Consider the following 19,376-nt stretch of genomic DNA (forward strand, 5'->3'; position numbering starts at 1 on the left):
CTTGTTAGCATTTTTAATATTAGAGACGATGTTCTCAATCTTATTCGTAAAGAAAGAGGCCAAATCCTGGCATTGCTGGGTATTATGAGGGGTAGGTTCTGCTCTAGCGTTCTCCCCAGCTAACTCTTTTACCGTGTTAAAGAGAGTCTGGGATTTGTTTACGGCCATGTTAATTGTATCGGTGACATAGCAAGCTTTGGCTTTCATGCAAGCTGAATGGTAACAATTTCTGGCCTTTCGGTAAACTTCTTTTTGGTAAAGGTCGTAATTTTTTCGCCACTGTCTCTCTAGGTTCTTACAGCTAGATTTTTCTTTCTTCAAGGCTTCTGTGAACCAGGGAGCAGGAGGGCGATGGACTTTCCCTTTGCAACGGGCTAGGGGCAGGCAAGTATCAACGGCGCCAGTTAGCCACTTTTGTGTTAGCTCTGCAATGCTATCCATATCTCCATCCAAATTTGGATGATTTTCCTTCAAAGCATTGTTCAGGTCCTCCAAATTTAGGAATTTCCAGTTTCTTCTAAAAGATTCTGTAGGAGTCGAAATTGGACCTTTTTTGGGCTCTAGCAAAATGGCAAAACTTAGAAGAAAATGATCTGACCAGATAACAGGCGTGGTGTTAAGCCATGAAAGTTCTTTTATGTTTGATATTATAGTGTCCAGCAAGTGTCCGGCTTTGTGAGTTGGACCGCTATTTCGTAGTGTCATGTCCAACACCATGAGGTCATCTATTAGATTTTTACAGGTCTTGCTTTGGGCGTCGTCTAGATGAAGATTCAAATCTCCTAGTACAGTGTAATTTTGGGCTTTTAGATGTTGGGGTAGGATAAAATTTGCCAAGTCATCTGACCAAGATGGATTATTTACTGGTGGTCGGTAGATTAATAGTCCGGAAAAGGTGAAATTTGGACTGAGGGAAATTTTGAAAGAAGCAGCCTCGCAGTTAGGAATAGCTGCAGGTTCAAAAGTGCACACATAGTCTCTGCTGTAGATAATAGCAATACCCCCTCCTATTTGTCCTACCCTATCTCTCCTAGCTATAGCATAGCTCGGGGGGAGGGCGGTTGCAACATCGGGGCCCGATCCATCGTGGAGCCACGTCTCAGTTAAAAATATAGCGATGGGCTTTCTGTCAGTCAATAGGTGAAAAATATCTAATTTATGCTGGGGCAGTGAACGGCAGTTTATCAGAAAGAATAAATATTCTTTTGAACTGACTTTCTGTTGATAGGATTTAAAAACAGTCCCCTGTGGGGTATCAGGATAGGGCTGATAGTTAGTCAGGGTAAGGGTACACTCTGGGCATGTTTGTGCACCAGCTAGTAGAGGATTCAAAGTTATACAGGTGTCATGGCTAGAGGGGCGTAACGCCCTAAGTTGGTTACCTGTTAGCATATCTTTACTATGAGGTGGGCAGAGGGTCGTGCCCTATGTCTGGCCTGGCCCGGACGGGCACAGACGGGCTGACTCTGGCTGGACTCCGGCGAAGACGAGGCGCGTCCGCTCAAAACGCGTCCGCTAACGCGGAAGAGACCGTTTCCTTATGAAGCCGAGCCTAGAGCGCTCTCACCGCTCTATCCCGCCCCAAAATGGCCGCCACGAAATTCCCTACTGCTCGGTACCTTGCCCTAAAACGGCAGGAACGAGCGTGTGTATGCTGGGGTGACTGCGTGTGGGCGACAGGTATGCTGAATGCAAATTATTGATTTTTAAAAACACAGAAAAACAAATCTTATTTACACATGCTGCAAATGCTAATTTTTAAAACTTCGAGTCAGTAACGCTTCCTAAAACAATTCCAAGTCCTCTGGCAACAGAAACGATTTTGCCTGTCCCCTCACAAGCTGTTTGGCAGAAAGATGAACACTGCCGAGTGCTTGCTAGCAATGTGTGGAGTGTTTGAAGAAGTGACAACGTTTCTCCGTGTTATCACCTGTTTTTTTAACATAAAATTCACAGATCCTCAGTACTCTCACAATGCGATATTGAAGCCTTGTACATTTTTCCATATTTCCGCGCGTCGCTAATATATGAAGTAACGCGTGTCCATGGCGGTGATAGAAAGGAGGAGTTTATTTCGTACAGAATGCTCCACCCACAGATCTTCTTCCTCCTCAGATACTGACACCCTCCAACTCCCTCAGCAGCATTCCACATTGGGTGTTGCCTCAGAGACTCTGGGATGTCACAGCTCTGTTGAAGAGACTGCAAGAACTTTGTGTGAAGAGTGAGCCGTGATTATTTGAGGTGTTACATGTGATTGTGCAGATCTGTGCCCACCCTGTGTGTAGGTCTCTGGAAGTAGGTGATGCCCGTGAATGGCCTGGACGAAGTCTAACCTTTCACTACAAAATGTATGGACGTGATTTGTGTGTGCAAGACAGTGTGTATGTGCTTGTTTGTGATTGGTCGTCTTGAGTGGATACATTATATATGAGCGTGTAAGCGACTGATCCATTTGATTACTTATTTCAAGTGTGTAGGTCTTTGTGCCTGGGGATGTATTGTGTTTCATGTGTGTGTTGAAGAGCACAATGCCTGTGTAATTATGCAGCATTGAAGATGTGGTTAAGAGATACCTGGTTTGTTACATTAATCCAGTTATAAATGAGGTGTGAGGCTGTACAAGTGAGAGTTGGTGTTTGTCTCACATCTGTGAGTACACAATTGAATGGACTTTTTAAAGAGCAATTTCTTTTGTGTGCGTGTTTGTTACAAACATTCGGCGTGTGCGTTGCAAGCATTTTGCCAAAGACAAGCTGTCTGCTCCCAGGCACACTTGCCGCCAATGCTGGGACCAGAAGTCGGGTAGTATACTCAATATTTCTCATATTCTGCATAAGATCTAAAGTCTTTCAGGTACACAGATTTTAGTATCTCCCCGATGTTTGTATAGTTTTTAGAGGCAAATGGCGTGTATGCCAGCCACACATATAGAGTAATCTGGTACTCAACAGCCCTCACTGTGACCGACAAACAATAAGACTCTTCAACATCCTCAGATTGAGGAGTCATTAAAAGCGGCTTTACTAAACCCACCCTCCCTAGGCAAAGATAAGGTAGAAATACTCAAATTATTAGAATCTCCTAAGCCAGATATCCTGTTCTTAACTGAAACCTGGTTGTCCGAGGAATCTACTCCAGATCTCCAGAAGCTATACCCGAAGATAACCAGAAGAGAACAAGCTCAGAGGAAGGAGTGAGATAGCAGTAATTATTCACCAGTGGATCCACACATCTATTTTACAAATTACTCAAACTGAAGGGGTAGATCTGCTTTCCTTTCTCAAGTTTCGAATTGATGACGACAACTCGGTCCCTAAAGATAATGAATTTGCTGATTTAATGATGTTGAATTTACACCAACACATTACATGCTCAGGTCACATAAAATGAAATCCCTAAGATCTGATCTGGGCGTGTAATTCGAATTGACTGAATATAATCATCCTTCCTTACATACAGTCAATCAATCAATCAATCATTGACACTTATAAAGCGCGCTACATACCCGTAGGGTCTCAAGGCGCTGGGGGGGGGGGGGGAGGGGGGGGAGTGCCGCTACTGCTCGAACAGCCAGGTCTTCAGCTTCTTCCTGAAGGAGAGGTGGTCTTGGGTCAGGCGCAGGTCGGACGGGAGGGAGTTCCAGGTCTTGGCGGCCAGGTAGGAGAAGGACCTTCCTCCTGTAGTCGCTCTTCGGATGCGGGGGACGGCGGCGAGGGCGTGGTTGGCTGATCGGAGGTGGCGTTTGGGAGCGTAGAAGTTGACTCGGCTGTTGAGGTAGCTCGGGCCTTGGTCGTGTAGGGCTTTGTGTGCGTGGGTGAGGAGGCGGAAGGTGATTCTTTTGTTGACGGGGAGCCAGTGAAGGTCTTTCAGATGTCCGGAGATGTGACTGGTTCGTGGGATGTCGAGGATGAGTCTGGCTGAGGCGTTCTGGATCCGCTGGAGTCTCTTCTGGAGCTTGGCGGTGGTACCGGCGTAGAGGGCGTTGCCGTAGTCCAGTCGGCTGGTGACGAGGGCCTGGGTGACGGTCTTCCTGGTCTCGGTGGGGATCCACCAGAAGATCTTCCGTAGCATGCGTAGGATGTTGAAGCACGCCGAGGAGACGTTGTTGACTTGCCTGGTCATGGAGAGGGAGGAGTCCAGGATGACGCCCAGGTTTCGTGCATGGTCTGTCGGTTTGGGTGCGGTGCCCAGGGCGGGAGGCCACCAGGAGTCGTCCCAGGCGGAGGGTGAGGAGCCCAGGATGAGGACCTCCGTCTTGTCCGAGTTCAGTTTCAGGCGGCTGGTCGTCATCCACTCGGCTACCTCTTTCATCCCTTCGTGCAGGTTGGCTCTGGCGGCGGCGGGGTCGTTGGTCAGGGAGAGGATCAGCTGGGTGTCGTCGGCGTAGGAGATTATGCTGAGGTTGTGTTTGCGTACGATGGCCGCGAGGGGGCTCATGTAGACGTTGAAGAGGGTGGGGCTCAGAGATGATCCTTGGGGGACGCCGCAGATGACTTCGGAGGCCTCTGACTTGTACGGTGGTAGGCGGACTCTCTGTGTTCTTCCGTCGAGGAAGGAGATGATCCATTCCAGCGCCTTGTCCTGGATGCCGATGTTGCTGAGGCGCCGTACTAGGGTGCGGTGGCAGACTGTGTCGAATGCCGCGGAGAGGTCTAGGAGGATGAGGGCCGCTGTTTCCCCATTGTCCATCAGGGCTCGGATGTCATCGGTGGCGGCGATGAGGGCGGTCTCGGTGCTGTGGTTGGCTCGGAAGCCGGACTGTGAGGGGTCGAGGGATCCGTTCGTCTCGAGGAAGGCGGCCATCTGCTTGTTGACGGTCTTCTCGATGACTTTGGCTGGAAACGGGAGGAGCGAGATGGGGCGGTAATTCTTGAGTTCGGTGGGGTCCGCTGTGGGTTTCTTGAGAAGAGCGCTGAGTTCGGCGTGCTTCCAGCTCTCGGGGAAGGTGGCGGTGTCGAAGGATGTGTTGATGATGTCTCGCAGGTGGGGTGCGATGACAGCGTCGGCCTTGTTGAAGACGTGGTGAGGGCAGGGGTCGGTCGGTGATCCGGAGGGGATGGAGTTCATCGTGCGGATGGTGTCTTCGGTGCTGATCGGGGTCCAGGCGTGGAGGGTGGTGGTGGGGGGTGGTTGTTCGGTCATGGTGTGCGTTGGTTGGTTGTTGAAGCTGTTGTGTATGTCGGCGATCTTGTTGTGGAAGTATGAAGCGAGGGAGTTGCAGAGGTCTTGCGATGGGGTGATGTCGTTGTTTCCTGCGCTGGGGTTGGAAAGCTCTTTCACAATGTTGAAGAGTTCCTTGCAGTTGTGTGCGTTGTTGTCCAATCGGTCCTTGAAAGCTGTTTTCTTGGCGGCGCGGATCAGCTGGTGGTGTTTCCGGGTGGCAAGTTTGAAGGAGGTCCTGTTGTCCGGTGTCGGTTCCCTTCTCCAGACTTTCTCGAGGGCCAATCAGTATTTGATCAGCATTTGTATTCCAGTAGATTTTTCTAGCTTGATCCACAAGCTGGAAGTGAAACCATACACACATGGCGATACATTAATACAGAGCCAGCGTTTACAACACTCTCACAATCCCACCCCGCCCCACTTACCATGAATTGAAGACATTCTCTCTAAAGAAAAATAATCCACTCTGTGGCTTAGACGTGCTAGTGACCCCCACCCCTCAAATCCAACAGCGTGTTATAAACCGCACCAGACCAGTGCCCTGGTACAAGCCAGAGTTAAAGGAGGCAAAACCTGCATTGCGTCGACACTGGTGGGAAAGGGATAATGAAGAGAGCAAAATCACATTTTAAATTGAGCTTGAGGAATATAAAGGCAAACCTGTTCCATGTCAAGTCCTCTTAATAGGCAAAAAAAATCTTAGAAGCAAATCAAAATTGTTTTTTGATATCCTGAATGATTAGTCGCCCCCAGATGAAATGAGAACTTCCCTGACTCCTATCGAGGCATTCTGTGACAATCTAAATACTTAACAAAAACATTCTTTAAAGATCGTATAAACAAATACAGCAGCAATAATTCTGAAGTTGAGTCTGAAAATAACTCTACTCTCCTTATCCTTGTTTGAAGAAATAAACAGGCTTCATGAATTTATGATCAAGGTCAAATTCGGGTCACCAACTGGCCCTTGCCCTCCAGCGGTCATGGAATCTCTGACCTCAACAATCAATCAATCAATCAGCATTTATAAAGCGTACCCCAAGGATATCTGGGTGCTGAGGCTGCTGTGTCTCCGTCGAGAAGCGAGGTCTTGAGCAGTCCCCTGCAGAGCGTTTTCATCAATTCAGCAGCTCAAGCTGTCGCTCCAAACGCGTTTCATAATGTTGTAGAGCTCACGATACTGAAAAACCAATGAGAAGTCCCGGATATAACCAGGAATTATAGATCAATATCTCTGCTCCCTTAACCTGCAAAAACCATTGGTCAGAGAACTATCTTCAAGAGGTTCCAGGCTTTATAACTTTACCTACTCTCAGTTGTTGATTTGTGTGGGCAGAATGTCCGCCTCACCACTCCAGGTTCAAAATATGATGCAATTTGATGATTACTTGGTGAGGTTCAATCAGCTAAACTGAATATTGACCAAACTGAGATTGTAATTTGAAAGAATAAGACCAACGTTTGGAGCCAACTTCACTCTCCAACAAAAATGAGATTGTTACCGGAGCCTAAACCCACAGCTAAAAGCCTCTGAGTGATAATCGATAGCAATCTTAGCAAGAACCAGCTGCTGGAGCAGTAGGATCTAAATGCAGATTCGTGCTGAAACTGCTTCAGAAACTAACCCCACTCCTCCCACTTTAGACAAGAAAATCAATAGCGGTGGCCGCAGTCCTATCTAGATCGCATTATGCCAACCGAGTATTTGTAAGAATACCCAATATCACCATTCATGGACTACAACTAATTCACAGCGACGCAGCTTGTTTACTACATCATCTTCAGAGGTGGGCCCGCGCCACACCTATATTGAAATAACAAATCCAGTCTAAGACCCTCTGTCTCAGCCCTAAAGGGTTGAGAGGTCTTGCCCCTCACTTCATTGCAAACCAGGTGGAAATGCATACACCCGTACAAAACCAGAGATCTCCTCACTTGAATTTACTTGCTATTGCAAAATTACAGAGGATCAGATTAGGTGGACGCAGCTTTGGTACAAGTTCCTTTCATCCAGAAATCTGACAGCCCACAAGCCTATTCAGACTAGATTCTTCCCCCTTATGGTTTGTTTTCTCCTCTTTTATGTATTTCTGATTCAGTTCCAAGAAACCCCAGGTTGAACATGCTCTCTATATATGCAGTGACATTACAAGCGTTTTGAGGATCCTGTAGAGGTTTGGTATGTTGGCGTGTGCTTCAGTCACTGACCTGAATACTGCAAAAGAGAGGTGTACAGTGCAAGTGAGGATGATAGCGCAGTCTTGTCTGCCAGGGTATTATAAACCTTTCATTGCTGCAAGGCTGTTACAGTATTCTCTTTTTCTGGTTGCACAGTGTACAATTTGAGCAGACCAAGGAACAGACGTAATGTTGGAAACACATTTCAAATCCGTGCCTTTCATAATATATGAACTATGTTGCGGGTATTGTGAAATTTTAATGATTCCATTTTTTTTTCAGGTTTTAGAAATTCGCAATTTTCTCTGATCAGGAGTATTTTGACCTAACTGTCCTCTGATAACGTGTTGTCTTTTCTCTTTTCCTCTCCTCTGCAGACACTTGAGACTCGAACATCAATTTACCAGAATGGGCAGAAGACGGGCTCCAGAAAAGAAAGTGACAGCGCAGTGTTCACGTGAATCCGTAAGAGCCACAGTCCCATCTTTACCTCTCCTTGACGTCTTAACTTCAAGATCCCGAAATGATGCTCAGAGGGACCAGGACCTGGAACCGCTTTCGGAGAACCTGCCCCACATTATCCTTCTATCCATGCTGGAGGAGTTGGAAGCCAAACTGGATAACTTGCTGAATACTGTGGAGGACGTACCTTCTAGAGTCGCTGGGCTGATTAAGAAAATCTGGATAGAAAAGGATCAAGGTTACCTAGATAATGCTGGAGTGTCTTTGGAGATGGTCTGTCCGGCGGGCATTAGAGATTGTGCTGTTAGCCGGTCTCCTGCGATACCTCAACTGCACAGGCCAGGGGATCCGAGCTTATGTCTTCAGACAGTGTGTTATGATGGGCGTGCACCAAAGCAGGACTGTACACTCTCCTCTCCAACTGATGTTCAAGGGCGTCCAGAGAAGCCAAACCTTTGTCTACAGCCAATGTTTCCAGATCGACATCACCCACAGCAGGACCAGTGCTTGCAGCCTGGGTTTCCAGATAGAAGTGGAGTACAGCAGGATTGTCCTCTATCCCGGTGCCCTCAGACAGATCCTCCATGCAGATCACAGGAGGCAAAGCTGTGTCTTCACTCGAAATTTGTTGATGGGCAGACACCACTGCAAGACCAGAGCATACAGTCAGCGTTCCTAGAAAAGAGGGAACCAGATGAGCCCCTGAAGCAAGAACCATCCCTATTGTCTACTAATAGCTGGGACCAGCAACAGAACCTCTGCTCACACCCACTATTTCCTGAAGGACACGAACCACAGCAAAACCACCGTATACAACCCACGCTACCAGATGGGAACGGACCTGATGATCCCTTGGAGAAAGAATTGATGTGTTTTGATTTCCAAGATCCACAGGATAACCGCAGCCTACAACCTGTGTCACCTGATGGGATGTCATCACACGAACACTTAGCGTCTGGGCTATTGTCCTTTGATGAGTTGGGGTCACAACAAACCCAGAGCCTACAGCATCACCTATGCTTGAAGCAGGAACTTCCTTATGCGCAGGATCCAAATGTGAACTATGAGCTAGAATCTATGCGCCCTGAAGCACAGGAACTAGACAAACATGACAATCTAGACCCTGCCTATACTGATGCACATGGTTCAGATCAGAATTACAAGCTAGAACCACTGCACACTGCGGCACAGGACCGAGAGCTAGAGTCAGTGCTTCCTGAAGCACAGAAACCAGATCAGAACAACACGGTGGAACCACTGCACCCCGAGGAGCAGGATTCAAATCCGAACTACAAGCTAGAAACTCCCTGTGCTGATGCACAGGGCTCAAATCAGAACAACAAGCTACTGCACCCTGAATCACAGAATCAACATCAGAACTGCAAGGCAGAACTGCTCTGTCCTGATGAGCGGGGTCAGTGTGTGCCTCCATCATTCCTAGGACTGGATACACATACTGCAGATGAAGACTCAATGGAGAGAGGAAATACAAAATCACACTTATTGCTGTTCGAAGCTACCCCAGGTATGTGTTTCACTATAAATGGACTCTTGGAGTGCATACTAACACATGTAACCTCTTCAAAATGCGTATGGCAAGATTTTAGAAAGTCTCTGATTGGAGGATTATGGTTTGGATGGAACCCACTGAGCGATACATACCCCCAGAGTACACAGGGTGCAGATGTTTCCCTGCATTCTCCTCCTCTGGTTCCACACAGGACTGAATCCTTCCTGTGCAGGAACAGGCCTGGTTATGGGACTCTGCATGAGACAAATAGGCCAGTAGCTCTTCTCGTTCCTTGTTCGTCCCCATTCCAGGCTGAGGAACTGGAAATAGCGCAATTAATGGGAGGAATTACTGGCCAGAATCACACGTAATAGCCGGATGCAAGTGATGTGGTGTTCATTGAGAATGGCAGACATGTGCAGTCTGGAGAGGGAACTGTGTTTCTAGTTGCACAGTTACATTGGGTAAGACGCAGTCGTCTCCAGTTCCTGATTTAAAAATCCTAGTCTGTATTCGGCCTCAACAGCAGGGCTGACTAGGGATGTTGTTGTTACTGCAGGGTTCTCCTGGAGTGCACACCACCTCATGATAGGCAGATACACAAAGGTTATGGATCTCTGAGGTGACTTGCAATAATCAGTTCAGTTCAGTTCAAATAACTTTATTTCGATTCCACAGAGAAATCATAAAAGTATACATCAATATAAAAAACACTGCACATATTGACATGATTCTACAATAAAACCAACGGTACATAATTACATGAGTCTGATTTTCATAAACATTCAATATCGGTTTCTAATCACAAGAGCTGATCTAATAAAACTCAGTACAGCCTTACAGATGTTTGCAGTTGACAAAGATAATAGAAATTCATATCCTTCTTTATAATAGCACAATCCAAGGGATAATAGTAATGGTCTAATAAAGGTATTTCTTGGGGCCTTATACAAAGTGCAAAAAAGAATAAGGTGCAGAGTGTTTTGCGAGACCTTATTATTACAGGGGCAACAAGGTAGCTTCTCATTCCAACCCCCCTGCTTTGGAAACGCAAAAAGGAAGTGTAGAGTACCAAGGCGAAACCTTGTCAGATAGAAACGTCATTGCGTATTCATAATATATGATAAATAAAAGGGTCGCACTAACCTTCCCCGGACACGTAATACATAGTCACTGTTCTTTAAGGAACCCAATTTAGAGCTGTAGGCATTCTTGATAGTTAACTTAGTATCCTTATTGATCATGCCAGGGTTTGTAAACATGTTGCCTAACCCAATCTTATAAAGGGTATCTCTGACATATCGAAGCCATCGGATTTCCCTAGAGTGCTCAAGTTTAAGGCAATCTTGTAGGATATCTTTTGTCAGTTTCAATTCCTCAGATTGCCAAACTTTAGACCATAATACTAATGGTGCTACGTGTATAATATCACTTGCAAACTCAATACCAACCTCCCCATGGCAAAAAATGTTTGATGTGCCCGATGGGACAGATAGGAGACGTTTTACAAATGTATTCTCCATAATCTGTAACTTTTCACAATTTTGTGACCCCCAGACACCAGCGCCAAAGGTCATAGCAGAAACACATTTAGCTTTATACAAAGATATTATTTCTGCTATACGCTGTAGTCCTAATTTACTGGCAAAGCGAAAAAGAGCTTCAATTGACTGTGTAACCTTTAGAACCCGGGCTAATATCAGAGGTTCCCTGTTCAGTTTTTTATTAAAAAGGTTTCCCAGATAATTGAAGTTATCAACTTTCTCTATATTTGAATCCCTCACCCTGTATTTGCGGATTTTAACACTTTTCGGATCGCAAGTCATGGCAAAAGATTTAGTAAAATTGACCCCTAGATCTAAATTTCCCATAAACATGTCAAAAGCATTCAGACAAATCTGCATGCTATTGGGAGTAAGGGCCATTAGGACAGTGTCATCTGCATATGACAACATTGGAATTCTTTTGCCGTTGATCTGAGGAAAATCAGCACCGGTTTCTAACAAAAAACTTTCTAGTCCGTTCGTATAAACCAGAAATAAAAAGGGGGCTAAAATACATCCCTGGCGGACACCTTCGGTAGATAATATAGGTCTAGTTTTCTCTCCCCCAGGGCCATATCTAATTCTAACCATTGTGGCAGCGTGAAGCCTGCGGAGCAGGGTAACCAAAGGCTCCTCAAACCCCATAGACTCCATCATCCGCCACAATTTACCCCTACATGCCGTGTCGAAAGCACTGGACAGGTCCATGAATGCCAAATGAATAGAACTATTCTTGGCACCCATGTACTTGCCCATGATCAGTGCTAGGTTTAAACACTGCTCGGTAGTTCCTTTCCCTCTTCTAAAACCATATTGGGATTCTACAATAACCCCCGCTGACTCTGCCCATGTTTCAAGGCGAGCCAATATCACCCTACCCATTAGCTTACATGACGCGTCTATTAATGATATTGGCCTATAGCAGCGTGGGTCAGACTTGTCACCCTTTTTTAAAAATAGGTACCACAACTGCCTCTTTCCAAGAGGTCGGAATGGGCCCCAGGACTATTGCCTTAAAAACCTTCAAAAGTAATGGGGACCAGACCTCCAAATTATGTTTAAAAAGATCCAAGGGTACTGCATCAGGGCCTGGGGCCTTTAAAGCAGCCCCCTTGGTCAAAGCTAACTTTACCTCCGAAAGCGTTAATGAGTCACTGAGTGACTTTGCTGACTCCATGTTAAAATTATAATCACCCTCTCCCGTGGTAGCAGTCAGCAATATCTCATTTGGATTAAAGATGTTACTGTAGTGAGCTACCCAGGAGTCTTCAGGTATATGCACTTGGATGGTATTATCTTCCCCTGATTTAAAAAAAGGCTTATTTATTATCTCCCAAAAAAGCCTATTATCCCTTAGATCAACCGCTTTTTCCAAGTCTTCCCATTCTTTGGTCCGCAAATCATTTTTCCTCTTACTGACTGCCTCGCTATATCTTTTCCTGGCTGATCTAACCAAATCCCTATCACGTGGGTCTCGGCGTAATGCCTTTGTTAAATGTGTTTGGGCAGAAGAGCATTCAGCATCAAACCATTTAGGCCCTCGATCTTGTTTCCTGCCCCCTGTCTTTACAAGGTGTGAAGCGACGTTTCCCAGTAATAATTCAATATTCTTAATTATGTGATCTGGATCAGATGTAGGTGTCAGACAAATTTCTATCTTATCCTTATTTTCCTTAAAGATATCCGCTTCCAGTTGCCTCGCATGTACTTTATCCCACCTTAAAGGGACACCCTGATTTTGGCTTTATACTATAGGTTGTTCCGAAAACTGATTTTTTTGGAGAGCCAGGTTAAAGCTCAAAATTAGGGGATTATGGTCACTAGCTGGGTTCGCCTCAATTTTAAAATCTTTCAAAAAATGAGAAAAACCCTTAGACACCATGGCAAAATCAATTGTACTCATTCTGCCCCCTGTACCTTGAAAAGTGGGTATATTCAATGCACCAGAAAAGCTAGACATATCCAGGATACATAGATCATTGTTCATGACAATACTATTTAGAGCCTCCCCTTGTTTGGAATGGGTAAAATGAGCCATAGGTTGGTCAGTTAAATCCATCAGACCACACACCCTAGATCCGCTGAATTTACATAGCTCACAATTAAAATCACCTAACCATATAATGGAAAGAGGGAAGACCCTGTTTGTCACCTTAACAATCTCTTCCTGTAAATTATCAATAATTACGGTAACATGGGGATCAAATATATTATAGTACCAATTTATCAGAAGAAGGGTTTCCGGAAATAGGTCCTTGATCATAAGTAATTTGTACCAAGGCGATTCCACCACTCGGCTCACATGTCTAAAGTTATGCTTTACAGAGATAGCTGTCATAAGCCCACCCTTAGCTCTCCCTGCTTGCAATAATCATATTCTATGCACCAGGTGGTACTTTATCCTGTATAATACATGGTCACACCATCACCTTTCTCACAAACCTTGGTGCGTAGCTCCTACATATGCAGCAGCTAACATGTTTGCAAACATGAAGAATGAACTTTAAACCTCTTGTGCAAAAGTAAAAATAAAAACTTTTAGATATTTGTTGCAAAAAGATGTTAGAAACAGTTCAATAAAAGTCCATTTAAAACAAAAAACTGCAGTAGCTCGGAACGTGTAGAAACATGCAGAAAGATTCCACCCTTCCTTTATCTAAGGAAACTAATAAACATATTCCCTCTGCTTCTCATAGTAAGCTAGTAACATACAGCAGAAGTAATAAAAGCAAAGTTCTGTTTATTGCTTTAAACAGCTGCTTCAATTATGCTTCGTGACTTGACCTTCTTTTCATATCAGCTGCTGGCTATGGCAGCAGGCATTGTGCCCTCAGGAGTCGACTGTAATAACTTATAAAAGCCGAGTTCTGACGTCTCTTCTTCATAATCACTGACTTGGTGCGACACAAATTCCTGATTATAAAGAAATTAGAGACTGCCATTTATACGGGGATTACAGAATCCATTTAATATAATTATATATATACGCATATAATAACTTTGGCACAGTTCAATGAATCTGCACAAAACTATTTGGGATTGGCCTGGCTAGTTTCATGCAGTGTTTTTTGTGGTCCTCAAATTAAGCCACTAGTCATTTAAGATAGAGCTAGCTGGACCTTTAGCCCATGAATGGTCTGTGCATCTGAACTCATGGACCCAAATGTAAAAATATATTGGATCCGATTGGATGAGGGAGCTTTTTCTCCCGTCGTCCATTTCGGATACGTAAACCCAAAGTTGGGTCTGTGGACCTGATGCTCCCTGATTGGTTGGCTACATCTTGAACCATTACATGATGAAGAGACTTGTTCCCCGCATCCTGTAAAAATACTAAAGAAGCCATAAAGAGCCGTGGTGCCATCCTGTCTCTCCCGGGCACAGGGGCTGCCTAATGTTAAAATGTAAGAAGAAATTGCTGATTTTGAACAGAGGTTAAATTCCAGATCATGACCCTTGAGGTCTGCAAACCTTAGGCAGGTGTCTGTGCCGGCACAGTAATTGGGCTTGTACATTTGTAATGTCCGGAGACCTGCTGCTCGGTCTGAAACCCTATTGATGTCCAATAAGGATACACAAGTTTGCAAGGGTCCGAGAACCCCAAGAAAGTGTCCGGGAACCCTTAAAAATAAAAAATAAAAACCATAAGCCAGGCCCTTTAGGGAATTCCCTGCTGTGCCCAGGTGCCGTTGAACACCTGTGCCTGCTTTGAGTTGGCTGCAGGGAACTGTTGCGTGTGAATATGATGGAGAAAAAAACCCCACTGAAAACAAGCATTGGCAAAACAAATAGGTGTCTCCTATCCGAAAGCTATTGGCTTTGGCAACGAGTTTTAGCCATTATGTATACCAGCGTGACTGCTGTTCGGCATGGCTGAAAGTTAGTGGCACAAGGTCGGGTGGGGTAGATAGAAGGGGGGTAGATTGGGGTAGAGTGGAATGGGGTAGATTGGAGTCAAGTGGGGTAGATTGAATTGGGGTAGATTTGGGAGGAGTGGAGTAGATTGAGGTGGAGTAGGATGGATTGGGATGGATTGGAGTGGATTGGAGTGGGATAGATTGGGAATGAGGTAGATTGTAGTAGAGTGGGGAAGACTGGAGTGGAGTAGATCAGAGGGCAGTATATTGGGGTAGTTTGGATTGCGGTACATTGGACTGGAGTAGAATGGAGTGGAGTTATATAGAGTGGTGTAGGGTAGATTGGGTTGGGGTGAGGTAGCGTGTGGTGGAATTGATTGGAGTAGATTTGAGTAGGGTAGATTGAATGGGGTAGATTGGGATAGGTAAGTCTGAGATGGAGTGGGGTAGGGTAGATTGGAGTACGGTGGAGTGGATTAGATTCAACTGGAATGAGGTAGGTTTGGGTAGAGTGGGGTGGAGTGGAATTGAATAGATTGGAGTGGAGTGTTGTGGGGTAGATTGGGGTGTAGTGAAATGGGGTAGATTGGGTGGATTGTAGTGGGGTGGTTTGGATGGAGTGGGGTAGATTGGATTGAGTGGGGTAGATTGGATGAAGTGGGGAGGGATAGATTGGGTGGAGTGGGGTACATTACAGTGGAGTGCAGTAGATTATGGTAGATTAGAGGTTTCAAAAACCTTTATTGTAGAAAATGAAGCATGGTACATCAATGCAATGAAATTGAGCAACTGTGTGTCACGTACTTTACCAAGTGTGGCTTCTTCCCATGCTAGACGTCCTATATGAAATAGCATCTTCCCATGCTAGACGTCCTATATGAAATAGCATCTTCCCATGCTAGACGTCCTATATGAAATAGCATCTTCCCATGCTAGACGTCCTATATGAAATAGCATCTTCCCACGCTAGACGTCCTATATGAAATAGCATCTTCCCATTCTAGACGTCCTATATGATTAGCATCTTCCCATGCGAGACGTCCTATATGAAATAGCATCTTCCCATGCTAGACGTCCTATATGAAATAGCATCTTCCCACGCTAGACGTCCTATATGAAATAGCATCTTCCCATGCTCGACGTCCTATATGAAATAGCATCTTCCCATGCTAGACGTCCTATATGAAATAGCATCTTCCCATGCTAGACGTCCTTTATGAAATAGCATCTTCCCATGCTCGACGTCCTATATGAAATAGCATCTTCTTACGAAAGGAACTAGATGGTTAACCCACGCCCTCCCACCAACAGAACCCCCAGTAAATCAATATAATAAGCATTTCCAAAGCAAATAGCACATCCAAGTCCGAGACCAAGTAGCGAATTGTGAACGACCTCAATTCCTTTCAGATGTTCAGTTCAGTAATAGAAACAGCAAGGCACAACATGACCCAAGTCAATAACAATGTATGGGTGTTCGGCATTTTACAGACTTTCCAGCATGTACGTTAAGGGGTGTTCGCCCATCAAGTGTGTCGCCGGGAGGCTACAGGTGTGCATTTCTCTGTTGGTGTTATCCTGAAGCTGAAACCTGCGATGCACTGACGCCCGCAGTGGGTGGTTCTTCCCGCCCGTCCTCATCCTCCCCCTGCTGTCGTAGGAGAAAGGACATGAGAGGACCCCAGATATCTTAAAGGCAGTAATTCTGCGTAGTCATGCAGATGTTCTTGCCATGTGGACATGGAACTGATCCAGCACTTAAACTTTGGGGCCCGCCCTCGCCCCCATCTACACACCACTAAGCGTTTGGCTAGTAAGAGGCTCAGTGCCAGGAATTTCTTATGCACAGTTACCACAGCTTGAGTCAGGCCCAGAAGCGCCTTTAACGGACAGGGGGTCACTGTGACGCCCAGCATAGTGGAGAGCCCCTCAAATACCTGTGTCCAATAAGTGGCAACCCTGGGGCAGGACCAGGCTAGAAGCATGAAGTCAGCCCCGGCTAATCCGCAGCGGAGGCAGCAATCCGATTCACGCAGATGGAATTTATGTTACCGAGCAGGGGTGTGATATATCCGGTGCAAGAATTTGTAATGTATGAGCCTTAATCTATTGTTGCCGGTGATTGCTTTTGTTTGTGTGCAGCTGAGCTCCCGTTGTTCATCTGTTAATGGCTCTGTACGGTCCCTGTCCCATTCAAGTCGAGCCCTCAATGTGGTGGATCGTGGCGTGTCCTGTACGTGTTTGTAAAGCTGTGAGATAATGTGTCGTGGTGCATCTGTGTGTACAATGGCGTGTAGTGGCCCAAAAGTGTCGGGCTCAGTAGGGAAAGAAGGAGTGATCGCACGGACATTATGACGTAGCCGGGCGAATAAAAAGGTATCCATATTAGAGGCTGACCTCTCCTTAAAAAAACTGCTCCTTGGTCCGAAAAGTTCCATTCACATATAGATCGCTCTAAAGGCTATATCCCAGTTCCCGGAGCATTTTGCGGCCAATCGCTTCGCAAGTGACCTGAAGCCTGGGATCACTGTCCAGTGCCAGCTTGGGTGAGTATAGAAACGGACAGTTGAGGGTATCTGCAATTCGGCCCCATGCAGCCACAGTGCAATCAACCGTTGTAGGGTCGCGCTCTCTGGGCTTTACTGGGGTGTGAATATATCCGGTGCTAGAAGTTGGAGCCATATAGCCATCTTCCACGGCAAGATGTGCCATGTATGGTCAAGGATGATACCAATATACAGCAAAGTGCGCTTGGCGCAGTCATAGTATCTTTCGAAGTTGGGAACTTCAAATCCACCTAAATGGAAGGGGAGCATAAGTGTGTCAAGGCCGAAGCGTGCCTGTTTCCCGCCCCATATTAGTCTTGTGAGTTGGGACCTCAGGGAAGTAAAGAAGAACCTCCCTGGGTTATACAGAATGTTGACAAAGAGGTATAGGAGTTTTGGCAACAGTACCATCTTAGCAAGGGCTATCCTCCCTGCCATTGGAATGGAATGGAATAGGTTTTTGTAGAGCGCGATAGCTACCCGCAGGCGTCCTAGTGCTAGGTAACCGAATACAGGTGGGTGGGGTAGGTCGGGATTATCTGCTGAAGAAAAAGGTCTTTAATTTTCTTCGGAAGAGCAGGATTGTTAGACCTGGCACCTTGGCGTGAGTCTCCCTGCCACTTTTTGCTGATGTGCCTCCGATGTTTTGCTGGTTTTCCGATACTCAGGGCACTGCGCCACGGCTGATCCGTGCCGCAGTGCAAGTGCTCCCTACTGTAAAACTGTATATACGATTGGTATCCATGATTCGTGCATTGGATTTACTGTCAGTCCCTAGTAAAGCGCACTAGAGAGTGCCGGGGCTTGTAGATGCCAATACTGCTGGTGGGCCTGCAGCGCTGGTTGCGCCACCCACCGAAGCAGCCGTAAAGACGTGTCTGGGAACTGCGACTGCAGAACCCGCGTGCAGTCCCGTACTGTCACGGCAGCTGGGCAAGTGCACCCACTTGCCAGCCTCGACCCTTCCCTTGACTACATATTAGTCACCCCTATGGTAGGCCTGCGGGCAGGGTGCGTTGTAAGTGTAAGGTAGGACAAGCCCTGATGTGTGTGGCATGTCCTAGTAGTGACTTACAACCGAGACCGTATTTCACTATTGAAGGCTACCTGCTCCATTAGGCCAGACTGAGCTGCTGGAATTATTACACCATATAATTCCCGCAGGCTCAAGGAGCATGGTAGCGAGTCATGTTTAGTATGCCTGAACTCAGGATGATAGAATATTTCTTGTAGTCAAGTTTATTTTAGTATCCTGGGTTTGCAAATGCTACTTTTAGAAAGTTAGCATTTGCTTGCTTAACCATTTCAGCCCGCCTCTGCTGGTATGTGTATCTGACTGTCTGGGATGTGTGAGTGACAGGGCTGGAGGGATGACAGGTGGTGAATGCGCAGATTACACCTTAGTGGGAGGTAGGAGTGCCTCTTGACTCGAACTGTAGCTGTGCTCGGCCACCACAATGCTGGCTCCACCCTCCTGGGGAGCGGCGGATGACTCTGCCGGCACCTGGCCCAGGAAGGGCGAAGCCTCCATCAACAAGGTACTCTGGCCGCCCCTGTCCGCACAATGCTGGCTCCACCCCCTGTGGGGCATCTGATGCGCCTGCCCCTCACACTGAAAGCAGAAGCCGGAGTACACCCGCCGGGGTACTCCAGAACTGAGAGTGGCTATGCAAAGGCCCCCCTGGCCTGCGAGAACAAAAGAATTGGCCTATAAAAGAAGGAGCCCTGCTCCTTGAAAATTAGATCCGGTTTGGGCCACAGAAGGACTCTGCCCGACGAGAAGGACCGTGAGAGACAAGGAAGGGTGCTGACTCTTGCCTGTGTCTGGTGCCTTGCTGCCGAAGGAGAGAAAGGAGAAAAGACTACAAGAAGACTTTTGCTTTACTTTGTGCCAAACTCTGCTAAAGAGATCTCCAAGGGCTTGCAACTGAACTTGCCCCCTGACCAGCGTCCCAGGACCAGTGGACGCTACCCCCTTGGAAGAAAGCGACTGCGGGTGCTGACCATCGCCGCAGCACCGACGGAGGAATCTCCTCCCAGGCAACGACATCCACCTGACCACCGTGACCGGGGCCCAAAGCAACAGCGAGAGCAAAGTAAGGACCAGCCGCCG

General features: G+C 46.4%; 1 protein-coding gene across 1 annotated transcript in view; it reads left to right on the plus strand.

Moving 5' to 3' along the window:
• Positions 1–7,727: 7,727 nt before the first annotated feature.
• LOC147736710 (uncharacterized) overlaps positions 7,728–19,376 on the plus strand; it is a 52,733-nt gene continuing 41,084 nt past the window's right edge. The window contains exon 1 of the mRNA XM_086953431.1: positions 7,728–9,331. Within this exon, the coding sequence (XP_086809557.1) occupies positions 7,753–9,331 (1,579 nt within the window). The 5' untranslated portion in view covers positions 7,728–7,752. The remainder of the gene's footprint in view (positions 9,332–19,376) is intronic.

Source organism: Lissotriton vulgaris, chromosome 1_2, assembly GCF_964263255.1.
Source record: "Lissotriton vulgaris chromosome 1_2, aLisVul1.2, whole genome shotgun sequence".
NCBI lineage: Eukaryota > Metazoa > Chordata > Amphibia > Caudata > Salamandridae > Lissotriton > Lissotriton vulgaris.